This window comes from Copadichromis virginalis, linkage group LG14 (genome assembly GCF_057382275.1).
Source record: "Copadichromis virginalis isolate Kocher_CV1m ecotype Utaka linkage group LG14, C_Virginalis_male_GT1.1, whole genome shotgun sequence".
Classification (NCBI taxonomy): domain Eukaryota; kingdom Metazoa; phylum Chordata; class Actinopteri; order Cichliformes; family Cichlidae; genus Copadichromis; species Copadichromis virginalis.
Window position 1 is genome coordinate 21,455,889 of NC_140631.1, and position 19,692 is coordinate 21,475,580.

Genomic DNA, 19,692 nt, shown 5'->3' on the forward strand with positions numbered 1-19,692 from the left:
CAGTACATGGATGCTCTGTTAGGGACTGCGGCTGTTGTCTGTTGTGAATCGGTAGAAATTTTGTGGTCATAATGTTAAAGTTGTGGAGGTCCCAACCATTTGATGATAAAAACAGCACATGACAGAACAAAATATTATGGAAATAAATGCTTTGGTCCAGTTGTTTTAAAATACTGTATCAACAGGACTTCAATTGTCTCTATGTTTATACTTGTACTGCCGTATTTCTATATCTTATCAATTTATATTAATGTCTCATGTACTTACCCATCAGCGGTATTTGCCTCAGACTTTCAGTGTAATGTTTAAAGTGAAAACGAGACAATATTAACTTTAATTAGACTTGGCCTCTAAAAGCAAAGACAAACTAACGCTTAATGACAACAAATGAGGGGCAACCTAAGAATCAACAGAGAACATTAAACAACAAACTCAAAAACACTGGGTCAAAAACCCAGCACCGTTAAAGTATTTGCATTCATTAATTCTTCTGTTTATAGTTGCTTAGTGGCAGCAGCTAACATTCCCACACTCAATTCAGGTTTTCAGCTTGGGCACAAAGTGTTCATAGGAAACAATGCAAGCGTTTCGTTTGACATAATTGAAATAAATAACGGGTATCAGTCTTAATGTTAACTGTGCATCAAATTATTGCTAATGGAAACTCAATTTTGTCTCTGTTGCAACATCCCGTTGCAGTTATTGAACTATTTGTTTAAGCACCGCTTGCTTGGCTTCACCATGAAGACAAAAAAAGAAGCCCAAGCACTCCTATTGTACTCCTGACTGTTCACTGAGTGTCTGCGATCTTAAACATCTGTATGAACTATTTTAGTTTTATGTTTCTACTGTTACAATTCATCCAGGTGCGCATTCAGGGCCTGACTGGGAATATTCAGTTTGATCACTACGGTCGGAGGGTGAATTACACGATGGACGTGTTTGAACTCAAGAGCAATGGCCCGCGCAAGGTAAAAGTTCCTCATGCATTAAAAAAAGACAAGGACTATAAATTTTTGAGTCCAGATACTCACAGCAATACCATGAGCAAAGTATTTTAGACCGTGTTTCTAAAAAGCCATGTAAAAAGACAGGAAAATGCAAAGAAAATGCTGTTTATCTTAATTTGAGCAAATGCGATGCCTCAGCAGGATATATACATAAATCACAATTAATTTAAACAATTCCTGTTAATTTGTATAGTGCTTCATTCTTCATTCAGCCTCCATTCATAAAAAAAATAATTTACGCCATAATTATTTTCATAATTCTTAATTAATAACTTCTGTTTGCAATTATGAATACCATTAGATGACTGCAATCAAACCAGCCATCACAGCTTGTGTATATTAATGGCTTTTTGGAGTACACACTGGAGATCAGCTCCCAGGCAACCTGGGGGTACATAAAATCTGCAGTGACATAAATAAGTAAAGTTTGAACATAATCTGTCTCAATAAGAGAAGAAAGTAAGAGGACAGGATGTCATTTGGAACAGCTTATAAATTCTCTATACTGGAAAATCACATACATGTAGCCCCAATAATAAAGATATAGCACCATGTTCCAGCATCGCAATTGTTCCTTCGACAGCAATGTGTGTTTATTGAAGGTTCTTGGCTCACACTCAATATCTCCTACAGTTCCAATGGGAAATTTCCTGGAGTTTGCTCAATCTGATTTATCTTTCTCTCAGTCTCATTTTCTCCTATTTCGCCTTCTCATTTCCTTTAATGATTCTGTTTTACCTTTTCTGTCTCGATTGTATTGCATGCATGTCGAATTACATTTTGCATAAATTGTGCGAGGGTAAAACTGATTGAAAGTACATTAAACTATATTTTCATGGATGTTTTTTCTCTTTTCCCTCTCATTCATCTTCTCCTACTCCCATATATCCCCCTGTTTACCTCAGATTGGTTACTGGAATGACATAGACAAACTTGTGTTGGTCCAGAATGAAAATGCTCTGTCCAATGACAGCTCGGCTATGGAGAACCGGACTGTTGTCGTGACAACTATCATGGTAATGTACCATCTGACTGTTTTCATTTCTCCATTGTTTGGGTGCTATTTGGGTGAAGCTCTCCTTCAGCGCGGACACTCAGTCGTTCCAAAATACATAGCCTAATGTCACCAGAATCTTGATTTGACTTGAGCACGTATGCAGAGACTTGAAGTTTATGTTGAAAAAAAATTACACACCAGAAAAAATATGATAACCATATGAAATAAGTTTTTATTTTACATTTTTTTCCAAGCAAGATTAGTAAGTGGAAATTGATGGAATAGGAAAACTCTAGGCAGAGAATTTCTCATATACAGAACACCCACTTAGAATATTTCACAGGGGATAGGATACACACTAACCAGTCACTTTATTCGGCACCCCTGATCGAGTGGTATAATGCAAATACCTAATCGGCCAATTACATGGAATCGATTCAGTACATTCAGGCATATGGACATAATCAAGATGACCTGCTGAAGTTTAAAGTGAGCGTCAGAATGGAGATAAAAGGGGATTTAAGGGACTTTGAATTAGGCATGGGTGTTGGCGCCAGCTTGCTGATGTTTCAGAAACTGACGACCTCCTGGGCCAACAAAGAATGGCCCAGAAAAGAGAAAATATCTAGTGAGTTGCAGTTCTTTGGGTAATAATCTCTTGATGCCAGAGGTCAGAGGGGAAAATTGCCTGACTTCTAGCTGATTGCAAGGCAACAGTAACACCAGTAACCACTCATTGAAGCCAAAATAGCAGCACATCAATTCGATTCAGTTTGATTGTATAGCCCAATATCACTTGTAACTGTTCGAAAGGATTCACAGGCATAAAAACATTAATGCACAGGATGTCCAACCTTGAAGCAGATGAGCTACAACAGCAGAAGAGCACACTGGCTGTAGCAACTGAAGCTACAATTCCCAAGGATTCATCAAAATTGAACAATCGAAGGTCTAATGATCCTTGATTTATGCTGAAACAAGATGAAAAGCATGGAGCCATCTTCGTGTGGTTGAAGCTACTAGAAGTGACCTAATGTCAGAAAGCTCACATCATCTCAAGCTGGTTTCTTGAATATTGAAAAATACTCAGATTAGCCTCCACCGTTTGCATTTTATCTTCTAATAGCAAGTGAGAATCTTGTTTTTAAGCCGCATCACTCCTTTTCATTGAAGGGTGTCTTGAAAGTACCCTCTAGGTGAACTGGGGCTATTTTCAGTACAATTAAATAAAGGAGAAGTGGGCATGTGTCATCCCTTAGTGCTAATAGAGTCTGCCATGAATATTGCAGTCTGTACTGTGGGGAAACAATGGCCACAACATTAATGTGATAATACGAGGCTAAAGTGCCCCTTTTAAGTGTTGTTAGACTCGTCTGATGGTTCACAGGACGATTGAACCCTTATGTCTGGACAATCTGGCTTTTCAGTCAGCCTCTGGCACACTCTCTTTTTTTTTTTTTTTTTTTTTTTTTTTTCTCAACGTGAACCTCTAACCTTGACAAGACCCTGCCAGCCTGGAGGTCGGGCAGTTTTGATTCCTTGTTTTGGTGTTAAACATCTGGGGATATGTTGATTGACTTTTTTATTTTATGAAGCATTTTATTTATTTATTTTTAAACTCAACATTGAGATGCTGTCAGGCCTTTAATGTTTAGTTTACAGAGAGGTCTTTAATTACATGTAGGGGCATGTGACCCGAGTACATCTTTGGAAGCTGCAGTGTCATGTACAAGCTAGTTTTATAAGTTTATGTAACATCTTAGCCATAAACAGACCCAGGGGCCAGCTGTGAATTAGAGGGCAGATCTTTGGGGTTGTGAGTTTTGAAGGCAGCATAACCCTGTGTGTTCCTCTTACTGATGCATCCATCTCTCCCAGGGCAGAGTGGACTTCTCCTTTCTCTGTGCCAGCTGTTTCCGGACAAAAATGCAATCTTAAAAAACAAAGAAAAAACTGTCCTCCCACCATTATTTTACACATGAACATGCTATTTATACACAGTCTTAGAACTCACACACAAATATTCATATTATTAATTAAAAGAGAATTTAAAAAAGAATCAGTTTCTCATTTAAAGTAGAAATAACTGCCAGAATCTAATATAGGAATAATACAAATAAGCATGCAAATGTTATATGAACAACTTCTCTTTGACTTTCCCGTTTAAAAGATTTTGATTTTTTTTTTTTTTTTTTTTTTTGGCCTGTCCCGTTTGGCTCTTTTGCCCTCAGAATTGTTGTCTAAAGGCAAAGAAAGATGCCCAACGGATTTACTTTACCAAACTGACCATCCCAGCCTTTGAGCCTCTGGCACACTCTCACCTCAGCCATTGTTTCAGCGTCCATGGGAAGTGTTTGGAAACTTCCACTTATCAAAAAAAGAAATGTTTTTTTAGCTTGGACCCTCTTTGTTTTCTTTTTATTGGTGGGGGCCATACATTATTCAAATGAAAACGGTAATGCGTCCGCTGATTACTGATTACACACGATCGTAACCAGTCAACATATGCAATCACTTTTCGTAGAGAGGGAAGTTACCACAGTTACTTTGTGGATACTGTAGAACTGATAGCGCTTCAAGTCCAGCTCTGTGGTGAGGTTTACCTGTCTTTGTGGTCTTTTTGGATACATTCAGCATCAGAAAGCTGGAGGATGAACTCCAACAAGGGCACAACATGGCACCGTTTTAACACTGAAAGAAAAATCAGCCTGGAAGTGGACGAGCTGGATGAGTTCAATAGAGCCCTCGCAGTACAGCCAGGAGGGAGTGGCACTTGTCCAGCTGGAAGATTTCACTAATGTCTCATTAGTAGGCAAATCCAAAAGTGACCTCAGATCACCATTTAGAAGTGACCTCAGTCCAATCTCTTCTAATAGCTTTCACATAGACACTGCTCTGCAGCCCAGTTTAATTATTCCTCTTTCTTCTACAAACAAGGATAAAGGAGGGCTAATCGGTGGATGTGTGCACATCCTCCGCTTACATTTGATTTCACTTCACCCATCTGCAGCGTTTTTATGGTGGCCATCCCCTTCCTGTAAATGCAATCAGTCTAATTCAATTTGGCATGCAAAGTGATGCAAGTGAAAGCAACTCAAAAGACTAATTTCAGCCCAGAGATAAAACAAGCCACAGATGCTCGGGCTTTAATTCGGTGTTTTGTTTTAAGGCACATTGCATCGTTTCATCCAGAAAACTCAAATGTGACCAAAATATCTGCAGTTGTACTTCGCCATTGCCCTCCCCTCATGCAAATACTTACAAACAGACAACGGCTCAAAGATGTTGATTTGAGAGTGCAGTGAGTCTACAGTGCCTCCGGTGGCCAGATCCAGTCATCACTCCTGCTGGCGCAGAGGAAAACAGCCGCGCATGCTGCTGTAAAGAGTTCAGAAACACTAAATCAGCTGGATTAGGTGTCCCCAGTTTGAGCTTCACCTTCAGCCATGCACATTTCAGCTGGCAATATATCAAACTACACTGCAGTGTTTGGTTTGGTGACTCGAGTCAGGTGCAAGAGAAACATACAAACACATCATCAAGATCAGATACTTAAAAGGGCAATTTAGTAATCTGTGACAGTGCAGTGCTGTTTTCTGTTTATTTTGTACTGTGTCAATACATTAATCTCATTTTGGTTGAAGAGCTGGTGTTATGAATAAATTAGTATGGTGAACAGTGTGTACATGCTTCCGTTGTTTATTTCCATCTGTCATTCTATAATATGTCTGTCATTCATCTGACATTCCAGCACATCTGTCCTCGTACTCCCCTCATCTCTCCTTCGTCTTCTCGATTCTCTGTAACTGTACTCACCTCTTCAGCCTCCCCAAACCTTTGTTTTCTACCTCCATGCCTGCAGTCTTTGCATATTTCTCTGTGGATGGTGACCTCAGCAGGGCTTGACTAATGTTAGCTCAGCCACCTCCTCCTCTTTGCAGCCTCTGGTGATGAGGAAACCTCTGCAGCGACACTGATGCCGAGTCTGCAGACAAACCAACAGACAGAAAACACAGACCCTCGAAAATGACTGAGAACAGACAGCCTGATAGAGTTTCTCTAAAGCTCTTAAAGGACTTATCTTTCTTTTCTTTTTTTTCTGTATAACATTTTTTTTTTAATTATTTGGTTCTGACATCATATATTTGCTTAGATGAAGATGGCTAAGAAATAACGGCACAGAGAAGAGACGAGAAGGAGGATCATGGCCCTGTGAGGTTTTGGGCTGACTTGCTCATTGTGCTCCTGTCTTCCTCTCGTAACAAAGCTACCACCAGATGAAAGCTCTGCAATGGATTCTGCAGCGTCTGTCAAGGTTTGACATTTTGTCGCACAAAGTCACCGGACTGTGGGACAACGTGTTAATTTAGATTCTTCTCTTTTTGAGGACAACACAGCTACCACCGTCCTCTCTGTTACACTGCCTGCAGAAGAATTTGCCTTAATCAGATTTCGATTTTATTTTTTACTTTTTTTTTTTAAGAGAAGATGTAGGTGGAGAGTGACAGGTCTTCACTGTCAGTCCGGCATTTTTTTAAGCACTCACCTTTCTCTCCTCTGTCTTCATCTCTATGCTGTGTCTCTCTGTAAATCTATTCAGTCATGCCTACTCAGTCAACTTTCCTTTAGTGTATTTGAGCTCTTCTGATAGGTTGTTTTTTTTTTTTTTATCTCTTCATCAAAATAAAAGGGTAAAGTAAACCTGTTCTCATAATTTTAGGTGACTTGTTGGGCATTTGTATGAGACAGTGCTATTTTCCATGTCTCTCTATGTATTTAATCTTACTTCCACAGAGACACTGTGATCATTTGTGTACTCTACATGTAAAAGAATAGCATTTTTTAAAAACTATCCCAGAAAATACTCCAAAGCTGACCCTACACGAAAATGGAAATATTGCAGACATCCTCAAGACCCAAATGCTAAAGTAAACATTAATTAGAAACCCAGTTACACAAACACATGAATACATGTGCATCAACAAAGCCCTCACAGATCTCAGAGCAAAGATGAGGGCAGATTGTTAGATGTGTTGCCTATGGTCATTATTAAAGAGTCCTTAACTCTATTCCAGATACACCCATGAGGACATGACTGTGTCTTATTTATGCCCCTGCTTTATAATCATAGTGGTGCAATATATCTGACTTTATATTAGTTAGATTTTAAGTTAAACAATTCTAATCTTAAAAGAAAGAATATTGTTATTGAAAAAATAAAACCAAATCTTTAACGAACCAAAAGGATTGTGCACGGCTGGTCGGTTAGACTTAGTCTGCCTTGATGTCTAATTAGTTGTCTGACTGATTCATATGTTGACAGACAAACTGACTGACTGTTACTGAAGAGGACTTGAAGGACTGGCAGTCTTCGTCTTCTGGTCATTGGTTGGCTGCTCAAATAATCTTATTAACTGCTGAACTGCCCTGCTTTCTTTATGGCTAAATAGCTGGGAGTTAATCGCACTGACCAACTGGCCAAATATGTGACCGGATAGATGATTATGTACTGTGATTGCAGTAATTGCTTAATAAATGGACTGCCTGACCAAGTAACTGACAAAGGCTGTGACTCACTGCCTGCCTTGCTTCTCTGGTCATGTGAACAGATAGCTCGCAGGCTGGTGAGATGTCTCTTGCTATGTAAAAATCTGGCTTTTAAAATGCTGTAATCCAGTTGGGGGGTTGAGGGGGAGTGAATGAATGACTGGACAGTTAAGTTGACTGTCCATTGCATCCACCAGGCTAGCTCACTGGCTTACATAGCAAGTCATTTCTGCCTTTTTGGCACCAGAGTGAAGTGTTTCATGTCTTATCAGCCCAAACCATTTGCTTCTACAAAGCTGTTCTCCCTCTCTCACACACCCCTTTCCCTTCTTTGCTTGCTCCCTCGCTTCTTCTCCATTTTTCTTTTTTTGTCATATTCTCTCTTTCTCTTAATCTCTCCTTCACACTTTCCCCCTTGCTGTTTCTATCGTCTATTCTCCTTGTAGCGATCACTGTTTGTATTCTGATCTCCTCCCTCATCTTTCTTCTGTAGTTTCTTACAGCCAAAACGCCCTGCATCCCTCTCATCCTGCTAGTCTCGTTTCCATTACCATCCTTCTTTCCTTTCAACCTCCTGATTCTTATTTCTTCCTCTCTTCTCCCCTCCCATTCCTTGCACTAACTCATGATGCCACATTAGGCAACACCCAAACATGATGCTTTTTCCCAGCAGTAAATACATGCGCTAACATCTTGTACACACACAAACTCACTCACTCACAGCAAGACAAAAGTGTCTGGAGCAAACTGATAACAAACCTTAAGGAGGCATTAAAGTGATACACTGCCACTTTTGCCAGAGCTTCAGCTAAAATGTGTGTGTCCATACATATAGTATATCCTTTCGTGTGTATCGGCTTACATAAAACTAAATTAACTCAGCAAAGTAGACTTGTCAGACTTCAAGCATTTGACCTTGTAATTGAGATGGCTGCATTCTCCTTAACACAAGCTGACTAAAAGATTCCCGCTGAGAATCAGTGATTAAAGATGAAGCAAACAAGCGCTCAAGGTTATTTTTTAAGGAAGGGACCCGATAAGGCGCTTCCATTTCAGGGTCAGCAAAGAAAGTTGTTTGGACGTGACAGGATTGGATTCACAGAATTCACTATAAAGCTGACAATAAAAATAAATAAAATAAATAAATATGCATTAGAAGATATTTCCATTTGCCAACTGCCAAGAGTTTGATTTGGACAATAATGCTGTTCTCCATTTGACACTACAGCATGTGCACGAATACTTGTGGATATGATTTTAAGTTGATTATTACATAAACCTTAAACCAATTATATCAGAAACAATCTCAAATTCAAATTAAGCTCCAAAAATAGGAATAGAGTGGTTTATTCAAAATGAAAATGGGAAATAGGTGTAGCAGTTTATTGAAACATGTGCAAAGATACATGGAAATAGAGATATATAAAGAAATAAATAGCTTGTTACAATTCTAACAAGCTTGAAAGGTATGACACCTTAAACGTTCAACACAGTCTGAACTCTCTTAGCTGAACTGTAGTTCTCCAATCTTCTTGAATGACATTCAAAGCTCCACTTTGAATGTTGGCTGCCTTTTTGTTCTGTTCTCGTTCAAGATTATCCCACACTTCTTTAATCATGTTGAGGTCCAGGCTCTGTTTAGGCTAAATCCTGACTGAGAGTGTTCCACTGTGTGTGTTTTTTATCAAGGTATGCTTTCACTGCATTGGCAGTATATTTGGGATCACTGTCATGTTGAAACATGAAACTGTTGCCAATCAGATGCTTACCAGATGGTACCTTTTTTTGTGTTCATAATTCATTTTGAAACGATCCCCAACCCCACTAGCTGAAAAGCTGATCTAAATCACGACAGTACCTCCACCATGTTTTACGGATGGATGTAGAGAGCAACAGAACTATTGCTCAAGACCGCTTTAAAAAATCACTGAGGAGATGTATGTTGTATTTTTCAGCTAATCCTTTGGTTGCATTCATTCCAATGGACAGTTGTGCTAAGCTAACCGTCTCATGGCTGCAGCTTCATAATTAACTTACAGAATTAGAGTGGTATCAGTCTAGCTCTGAGCACATATGTGTTAATGGAAACTATTAAGGTTATAGATAGTGCTTTAAACATGCAACCACATCAATCAGATTATAATATTGCATACGTTTGAGTTTCCTTATTTCCTTATATATATTTGTACAAGTTGTCTGCATTACAACTGGTTCCAGCGTTCAAAGCACTTGTACTTTAAAAGATGATTTCCTCACACTATCGCTTTCCTCTTACTTTTTATCCCTGGTATGCGATTGTGATGGCTCTGTGCATCTGTTTCATTTACATGAAACTGCTTTGCTTTTCACATGATTGATGTATAGTTTGTGGAATTTGTGCCCCGGAAGCTGCTAATGTATCTGATAATCATATTTTTGGGAGAAATGTTTTGTTCTTTTATGTTTTGTTTTCTTTGTATGTTATGAAACTGAGCACCAAAGGGCAAATGTTTGTACTTAATGATGATGACGATGATTGTCTTGGTAGTGCAAATGTTCAGCATTAATATTCAACATAAATTAAGAACTGATTTGAATGCTTGGCTTCAAAAGAAACAGATTTTCTTAATAGTGTTTTACTGAAAAGTGGAGAATTTTTTTTTTTTGCAAAAAGCACCTCTGTAATGTGTATTTGTTTTTGAATTGTCTAAATGTAATGTTATTTTCTGTATGTTTTTTTTTTTTTACCTTGTTTATGTGGAAGAACAAAAAGGTGTGCATGTCCTAAGCAAACTAAAAAAAATGATGATGAACTCATTTAAAAAATAATATTTTAGAAAAAGAAATGTTTACAGCTATCCTAGCAGCTTTTTCAGGTTGTGAACATGCTTAAAATAACAATGATAATACTTTATCTTGATGTTTTTTGGGTTTATTTTATTTTGGTGGTGGCCAAAATCAAAATACCAGACTGGAGTCTTCAGAATGGTAATCCTCAATCCAGTGAGCAGTGTCAGGATGTCCAGCAGAGGCGGTGGGGAATGCTTTTAATTTTCAAGATATTTACTCATAAACCAAATTAGGAATCAGATAATATAAGACAGAAATTCTTCTGCAGTATAAATCATCTTTACATTTAGATAAATGCAAAGTCATTAAATACCCCCACTGAGAAGAATTTCTCATTTTACGCCTCAGTCGTACACAAGTGCACAAGTAAATGGTTTCATTTCAAGCTCTTTGTTTGCTGAAGAGAATAAGGATCAATCTATAAATCCAACTTCCCTTTGAAGGATTTGTTTGTATCGCTCAGCTCCTGTTGTGAGATGGTTTTAATCCCTCTGCATGCCTTCCTTTGAGCTAGACCTTTTCTTAATGTAATTCAATTTCCCAGATTGAAGATTCTCCCATTGATTTCATCCAGATCTGTGTTCTTTATTGCTCATTTGACCTCTTTGATTCATGTCAGCATAAAAATTCTCCTTGATTAAACTGTACTTGAGTTTGGTGTGAATCAATTTCGCGAATGAAGAATTCAAATGTTATCGTTTTGTATGCGTTTTATCGTCCACATTTACTGTTTCATAGCTCGGCCGTGTTGGGTATTATACCGGGCCTGTTTGATTAAACAGATGAGATTAGTCTTTGATTAAAACAGGTTTGATAACATTTTAATAGGCTTTGTTTCATGTGGATTACAGGGTAAGCTGCCTCAGGCATAATACCATTACTCACTGCTTCTGATAGATGCACTGTCACTCAAAAGACTCTCTGCGTCTGTGTGCGTTTCTTTTCTCTGTGGATATCCTACGTGCAGCGATGCATTTGTGCTATTCCTAATACACCGACCACCTCACATTAAACTCACTCTTTTCGCTTTCATCTTTGATAACTGCATGCACAGAATTCATTTCGCCTAAAAGCACCAGTCTCCTCTGCTTTTTCTTCTCCTTCTTTGTATTTTTCTTCCCTCTCATACATTTCTCTCTTCTCAGCATTAGTGTTGCACTAATTCAGGTGAGGGTCCCTGTGGAGTCATGTAGACGAAGGCATATAACACAGTGCTGCAAGTTAGAAAAACAAGATATAAAACTTCACCTTGTAAAAACCATCTGTAATATATAGATATTTTCCCATTTTATCAACTATCATTTTTTATCAAGTTCTGGCTTCTGTGTTTTACTAACAAGGTAGTTTGTGTGTGAGATTTTATGTTACTACACAGTTACTAACACATGAATCTGATAATGTGATGGTGGGTTATATGGACATGGTCCTGTATGTACGCTAAGATATCATAGGGTGATGTGTATGTAGTTTATAAAATTCAGCTGATTTGCTCTTTGGTCTTTTATTCAATCCTGTAGCTTTGCATTATTTTCATATCTTGTAGAGATTTGTTACTCAAAGATTGTTTTTTACAAAAAGAAGTTCAATATAAGCTTCTCCTTAAAATCTATATACATGTCTATTTTTCACAAGAATAACATCAATTTTCTTTGTACGTGTTTCATGCGTGGTGCATTGTTCGTAAGCAGACTGGTTCCTCTTAATTCCTGCCATCATGTTCGTCCAAACAGCTGTCCTTCTTCCCTTATGCTGGTTTTGTAGGAGGGTCCTTACGTGATGCTGAAGAAGAACTGGGAGCTTTATGAGGGCAACGACCAGTATGAGGGATACTGTGTGGACCTTGCCTCTGAGATTGCCAAACACATCGGAATTAAATACAAGATCTCCATTGTACCAGATGGGAAATATGGAGCGAGGGATCCAGAGACAAAGATATGGAATGGCATGGTTGGCGAGCTTGTGTACGGGGTAAGGATGGAAAAATTGCAGCATGCAAGGAATGCTTTGAATTTTGTTCTGGATTTTCTGTTAAGTATCAGAGTATGGCGTTTAAGTGAAATCACAATGACATTACAACAGCATCACAAATCACATCCTGTTATGGTGCACTTCGGTGCCTTTTGGCAAAAACTTCTATAATCTTTGCAGAGGTCGTATGAGCTGCAGAGACATTACATCATGCAATGACTGAGAAATTCTCAAAATGACTCCCTGCAGTATAGCAACTCTCACAAGCTCTGCATCTCCATAGTTGCCAAGTGAGATGTAATGTCACGGCAGGTTCACTTATTTCTTGAGATTTTTGCCACGCTGGTTAATTATGCCATATACTCCCAGGCACAGTCTGAGATCTCACAATGCTGTCTGAATACAAACTTTATTTGCACACACAAGACAATGTCAGTCGTCGATTTGACGAAGAGTGAAAGCGGAGACGTTGCAGCAGAACACCGACAGAATTAATTACCCTCCAGAATCTGGAAGGTGACACAGCAGAACATTGACTAATCGGGTTTGATTTGCATCAAACACTCACAGTCCGTCCTGATAACTCTTCTTCCACACATAGAAAATACTGTACTGCACTTGTAGTCTTTGTCTTTTCTTTGTTGTACTTTACCCCCCCGTCTTTGCTGTAATTTGTTTTATCCGTCCCTCTATTGTGCATTAGGTTGAGTGGGTATTTGATATCCTGTCCTCTCTGTTTTCTTTTCATATCACTTCTGTCCTCGTTCTTTTATATTTGCTGTTTACTTTTCTTGTGTTGCAACATCTTTACTCTTTGTAGCAATGCGCTGCTATCGTAGGTTGTTTCACTTACCACTGTAGCTATCATTTAGAATCATGCAATCATTCAGCAGTCTGTGTGCTGAATTAATGGTATTTCTGACTTTTCTTTGGATTTTGTAAATGTGTGTAAGTCTGTATGCACACTGCCTTTCATGTCTACTGTATGAAATACTCCTCTGTCGTTCTGGTATCCCATCACCCGCCTGCATTTCTTTCAACCCTCTGCTCTCCCACTTCTTCTCTCACCTTTGAGTCCAGTTCCCCTTTGCTTTGCTCATTGACAGTTTCTATTCATTATAGCTTGTTTGTTTTATATGCAGTTGATGCAAATTAACTGCAGTAAAAACATGAGAGTGAAGTGAAATCTCAGCCCCACCCCTCTCCTTTGCAGAAAGCAGAAATTGCTGTGGCCCCACTGACCATCACCCTGGTGAGAGAGGAGGTGATCGACTTCTCTAAGCCTTTCATGTCTCTGGGAATTTCAATCATGATCAAGAAGCCTCAGAAGTCTAAACCAGGTGTTTTCTCTTTCCTGGACCCACTGGCCTACGAGATCTGGATGTGCATAGTGTTCGCTTACATTGGCGTCAGTGTTGTGCTGTTTTTGGTGAGTTATTGTTACATACTAGGTGTTAGAATTTGAGCTGGATCCCAGGACTGGACTAGAAAAGTTACTGAAGCCTTGGGTTAAGGGATGAAAGCGCATACAGTAGCTACAGAAGTTAGTTTTTATTGTAAGGTGCTTTTTTACCACACAACTCATCATGACTCTTGATGTCTCTGAGTATATATTTTTTTATGTTTTATAGATTAGCCCTCAATAGCTAATGCATTTAAAAATTTAAGAAGTATGACAGTACTCCCTTTACACTCTCAGCTGAAATGGCATTTACAGTGTTGAAGACAGCTTCTAGGCAGGAAACCATTGGATACTTAGAGTCATCCTCTATGAACAGAAATATCATAATAGTGATGTATGTGAGACATTTAGATGCTCAATGTCAGATATTTAAGACAGCCCACTTCAGCATGCACAAGATCAGCATAAGCCCTGTGATACCAGATTGTCTGAATATTCAAGGAAACTGTTTTTCCTCTTTTATATAAATCAGAAATTCACTCTCCAAGGTTTTCCTTTTATCTGTTCTGAGATGTTAAACAGATGTCTCTCGCCGCTTGCTAGCTCAGTTTGCCTCTGAAAACACATTTCTATCATTTTGTATTAACTTCTGTGTGAATAGATTATAGCGCAACTTAAAAAATGCAACCCTACCCAACTAACTCTGTGACCTGTGGACTGATCTTAAACAACAAAAGAAAACAACTCTGGTCAAACTTGAAAATTTAAAGGTGCCAAAGGTGATGAAGACCAGGCAATGCTACTTGCTAGGAAATGGAGTCCACTAATAGCTGATAATCATTTTCAAAAATACACTTCAACAAAAACTTCTGCTGTTTAGTTGATAGAGGCCACCATGCTTTGCTGTAATGTTGCAAGCCCATAATCAGTGTTCATTCTCAGCCTCTGCATCTTTTTATTAGCACTACTTGTGCACTATATTATTATGAATTTATTAAAAATTCACAGAGTACACTTCAGCCCATGGGCTCATGGTGTCCTGGTCACCAAACATTTGAACATTTCAGAAAAGAAGCGCTCCCAGGCAAGAGCGATTCTTTACTGTAAGCTTTACAAGCAGCATTTGCACCTGGAAATAGCTAATGACATCAGATTTTAAAAGTGGATCAAGGTTTTTGTTTTTATTTATTCTTTTTGTTTGTTTGTTTATTATTACTATTATTATTATTATTATTATTATTATTATTAAAGAAGTTACAAAAATGATCTGGATTCAAATATGGCAGTAATGACAGTGTTAGTGAGACGGTAAGTTAAGGTTAGCCAACTTGTGAAACTTTAGCAAAACATAGTTAAGACTCTGGTAAGTCCAGCTCCCATACATACTCCCAGGGGTTGTCTTACTCATGAAGTAATTTGAAAATAACAGCTAACTAATCAGATAATGTTATCAAATGACTATAACCAAAGTCATGTAACAAAGTTACAGGTTACAGTTAACCTTAGCTTGCTAAAGTTCTGGAGTTAAAATTATTTGTGTACATATTAACTGACTAGCCAGTCAAATTACTTCACCAGCTATAGAGGAACGTGATCCATCACATCACACAGTACTGTGTATTTGCCAAAGTTTAATTAAGGCCAAAAGAATATTCATTGCCTCTATATAAATAAAAAGCCTAATACATTTTTGTACTTTACAGTCACATGTGATAAAGTAGAAAACTGGAAACAAGAAAATGTTGTCTGATATATACTGTAGAGTCAACAATTGTGATTGTAGCTTGCAACCACAAATGTTCTTTTCTGATGACCAACGGCCCAAAAAGCTATTTTTTCCTTATTTTGCTGCTTTCCTTTTCAATGTTTCTCTTGTTTTTTTCTGCCACACAAAAATACTGCCACACAACTGTGTTACCTCAAATGGGTCTGTAACTTTGTCTACACTATTATTATTACTGAGCAATGCAGGGAAATGACGCCAAGCCAGCTACCTGTACTGTAATTTAGCTGCACACCATGTCTACTGTTTTTAGCTTTGTCAAGTCCAAGTTTACTCTGTTGCTATTATATTTATACGCAATATTTAGTATAGATTATATACACTGGTATTGCTGACTTACATCTCTGGTGATTCCTTTAGTGTTCTAATGTTGTGGAAGAGCATAATAACATTGGTGATAGTGCTGTCCGTGTCTCATTACCATGTGGTTAAAAAAGGGGATTTTGACCATTTCAGACCTTGGTAGTCCTGTAGTGTCTTTCTTGAAATTAAAATGAAAACATTTGTGTGCATATTCAAGTCCTTAACATGTTTCAATTTTTCATTTTAATGTTCCTATTCAGCTTTTCTTTTTCTTTAAAATTTTCTAACCACTTTTCTGCATATGCTATCTTAGGTGAGTCGCTTCAGTCCGTATGAGTGGCATGCAGAGGAACCAGAGGAGGGTGCCACAGAGCAGGGCCCCACTGACCAACCTCCAAATGAGTTTGGCATCTTTAACTCCCTGTGGTTCTCACTGGGAGCCTTCATGCAACAAGGCTGCGACATCTCACCACGGTGAGGGAGGGAAATGATCTGTGAGAGACAAACAGAGTGCATTTGTGTTTGCATGTGCGTCAGACTGAGCGAGATCATATTTAAGGCTGTGTACAGGGTGAGTGTGTGGGCTGGGGAGAGCATGTGTGCCTGTGTAACTGTCTGTAATGCTTGAGTGCTGTAGTATTAGACAGTGGTGATTCAGACTGTTGACAAAGTGAATCACCTCTTTTAGCACTTTTCTAGGTTTAACTGAGCTGGGCTGATACACTAAGGCACACACATGCAAACACAAAAACGTAGAAGTGTGAAGAAAACACCTGCATACAGTCCAGTGGTGATGTACATGTGGGTCTGTTATGGTGGAAGATTTAGCAGTTTGCTAGGTGTGTATGAATCTTTAATGCACCACAGAAGAGGCAGAGTCCAGCTATATTTTTAGAATATTTATAAGAATATGCCATTTTATTATTGATAACCTGAGAATGCAGTTTAGTGAAATATTCATTGCCAGCATCCTCAAGACCTTTAGGGAGCAAGTCTAAGGAGAGAAGGAGCAGCAGGGAGCACTTCACACTAAAACAAATGAAAGCAAAGCCTGATGAGTGATGAACGCAAGAAAAACATAGTGTGATCAGTCGAGTTTGGGAGAACAATAAAAAAAACTGTTATTAAGCATTCACACGTATATGGAAATGGAAGCTTCACACTTTAGGAAGATAAAGTTATTGCTCAACTGAACATTATTCCACCTGCAACATGACATTACAACCCTTTCGTGTTACCTGAAATCGTTAAAACATGACGTTTATCTGCCTGTGGGAGAGTTACACTCTCCTTACATTTTTGGAGATTATCTTTATAGCTGCAATATGTCTTAATGGATTTAGTCTTCCAAGCACAAGACATCGAAAAGAATCCAGTCAGTAAGAACAACACAAATTAGAAGATCCCACATGCTGCAACCCAAGCAACGGTCCATTACCCATACTGGAATCCAGTGAGTGGATCCAGTCCTGGAGTGCTGTGTATATGTATTGATTTGGTACTAAGAGGTCAGGGATGCAACAATGACCTTAAATGTCACAATATGCACTGCAGGGGAAATTTACAGGCAGTCTTTTGCTGTTTTCTAACAAGCCGGGTCACTTCTGGATTTCGTGTCAGCTCTTTGCAGATGATATAGTTCTGTTGGCTTCATCAGTTGCTGGCCTCCAGCTCAAAGTGGGAATGAGAATTAGCTTCTCCAAATCCAAGCCCATGGTTCTCGACAGGAAAGGACTTAAAGTATCTGGGGTTTTGTTCCAAAGTGAGGAAGCGGAAGGTCGACAAATGGATTTGTGCAGCATCTGCATTGATGCAGATGCTGCACAAATCCATTGTGGTGAAGTGAGCTGAGCGTAAAACCAAAGTGTAAAACTACATTGCTACACTTAACTATAGTCGCAAGCTCTGAGTAATGACCAAAGGAGATCATGATTCCATGGGGCAGAAATTGGTTTCCTCTGAAGCATGGCTGGGCTCAGCCTTAGAGAAAGGGTGAGAAATCTAGTCATTCTAGAGCTGCTGCTCCCCCATGCCAGAAGGAGCAAGTTGAGATGGTTAGGGCATCTGATTAGGATGCCTCCTGGGCCTCCCCTAAGCAAGGTGTTCTGGGCATACTCGGTGGAGGGCCCACAGTATGCACAGGAAACTATGTCTCTCAGCTGGCTTGGGGACAGTTCCTCTGGATGAGATGAAGAAGGTGGTTGGGATAAACGAGGGATGGATGGATGGATGGATGGATATACTTATACTTAAATATACTTAAAGAGGAAAGCTTTTCCTGATTTTACCTGAGTTTCAGATTCTGTTACCATTTTTTTATTTCTTAAATTATTTCTTTTGCAGCACTTCAATTGTCTCTGGTGCTTGTTTTATTTTGCTCACTAATCATTTTACTTTGCTGCTCCTGCAAAGGACTTCATATCACAGATCTTGAAAAGTGGTATATGGCAAACTTTATCATTATTCGTTATTTTCTTCTTCTCAAGGACTATTCTGCTGTTTCTGAAATGAATTGACATCAAGAATCGCTCAGACATTTGTGCTGCATCTCCATTTGCATTTCTCTTTCAAAAAAAGAACAAAAGTTTCTTTTCATCCCCCCAAACTTCACTTTCGTCCTCCTCCTCTTTTGCTCCTCTGCCCTTCTCTTGTGCTCTCGCATCCATCTCTTTCATACGCTCTCCTTTTCTCTCTCCACTTCCCGACACATGTCGTCTCCTTCTTCTCCCCACTTTACTGTGACTGACAGGCCAATTCTAGCCTTAGCACACAAAATGGAAAACACTCACATCGGCTGCGCGCACAACCACCAACGGTCATACAAGTTGTGCACACGAATAAACAGACACTTTACAGACTTTGCTTTCCTTATACACACACATGTAAAAGAACAAAACAGCCAGCGTACAGTTTCACAACAGTCCAACACACACATGTGGACCTTTCTGTCACTTGCAGGTCCTGAGTATAAGCTACAGCTGTCATATCAATAATGTGATACTTAACATGAAGCCAGTGTTCGTCACATAAATCACTACAGCCTGTCACTTCCAATATAGCACAACGTCTCCATAGGCCAGGATTACAGCGGCCGCAAATGCCAGATTATATTCTTACAGTAAGAAATGTGTTTAGTTTATCTTATGGATTTTTCAAACAAATCTTGGCAATTTAGGCTTAAGATTTTTCCTCATAGTAGCACCTCCTACAGTTACAGTTGATGAAGTAAATGCACTTTGATTTACACTGTATCAACATTTTAGTCTCACAAGATACACAAGGACGGGTACATTTGCTGTGTTTCTCCACTCTGATGGCATTTGGTTTTCAACCCCCTGTTTTTTTACACAGAAATGAGCTTTGGAGATGCATATCTCTTAATTGTAATATTGACAATATGGGGACATACCTGGTGTTTTCTAATAAGAAAGAAGAGGCCAAGGAGAGGTGAAAGCATTCAGTGAACAGGCGCGAGGTTAATGATGGAAGCACAAATGAAAACAAAAGTATATTAACTCTTGACCACACATGTTTAAATAGATAGCACTCAATGTTCCCAATGGCTTTGTCCATATATGTGGTGCTTTATATGGGCTCTTGCTGAAAACAGCGTGCTATATATAGTGAGTCAAGGGAGACAATGTATTGCTGCATGCTTACAAATAAGAGCAATGGTGTCTGTAAAAGACTTAACTTCTCTGAATCATGAGGCTTTGCGGTTTGGCAAATGTCATTCAGATTGGACCAATGTCATTCAAAATACAGCAGCAGAATTTTCAGTGGACTCATATTTTGGCCAGTGGGTGTTAAGGGCTTAAAGTGACTTTTAGCGTTATGGGTGAGATTATTTATA

General features: G+C 38.9%; 1 protein-coding gene across 4 annotated transcripts in view; it reads left to right on the forward strand.

The window, feature by feature from the left end:
- Window positions 1–19,692, forward strand: part of gria4a (glutamate receptor, ionotropic, AMPA 4a) — a 122,909-nt gene that overhangs the window by 73,814 nt on the left and 29,403 nt on the right. For all 4 annotated transcript variants that reach the window (XM_085429885.1, XM_085429887.1, XM_085429888.1 and 1 more), the window contains exons 9-13: window positions 867–971; window positions 1,916–2,026; window positions 12,145–12,351; window positions 13,565–13,780; window positions 16,153–16,313. In XM_085429885.1, coding sequence (XP_085286011.1) covers window positions 867–971; window positions 1,916–2,026; window positions 12,145–12,351; window positions 13,565–13,780; window positions 16,153–16,313 — 800 coding nt within the window. The remainder of the gene's footprint in view (window positions 1–866; window positions 972–1,915; window positions 2,027–12,144; window positions 12,352–13,564; window positions 13,781–16,152; window positions 16,314–19,692) is intronic.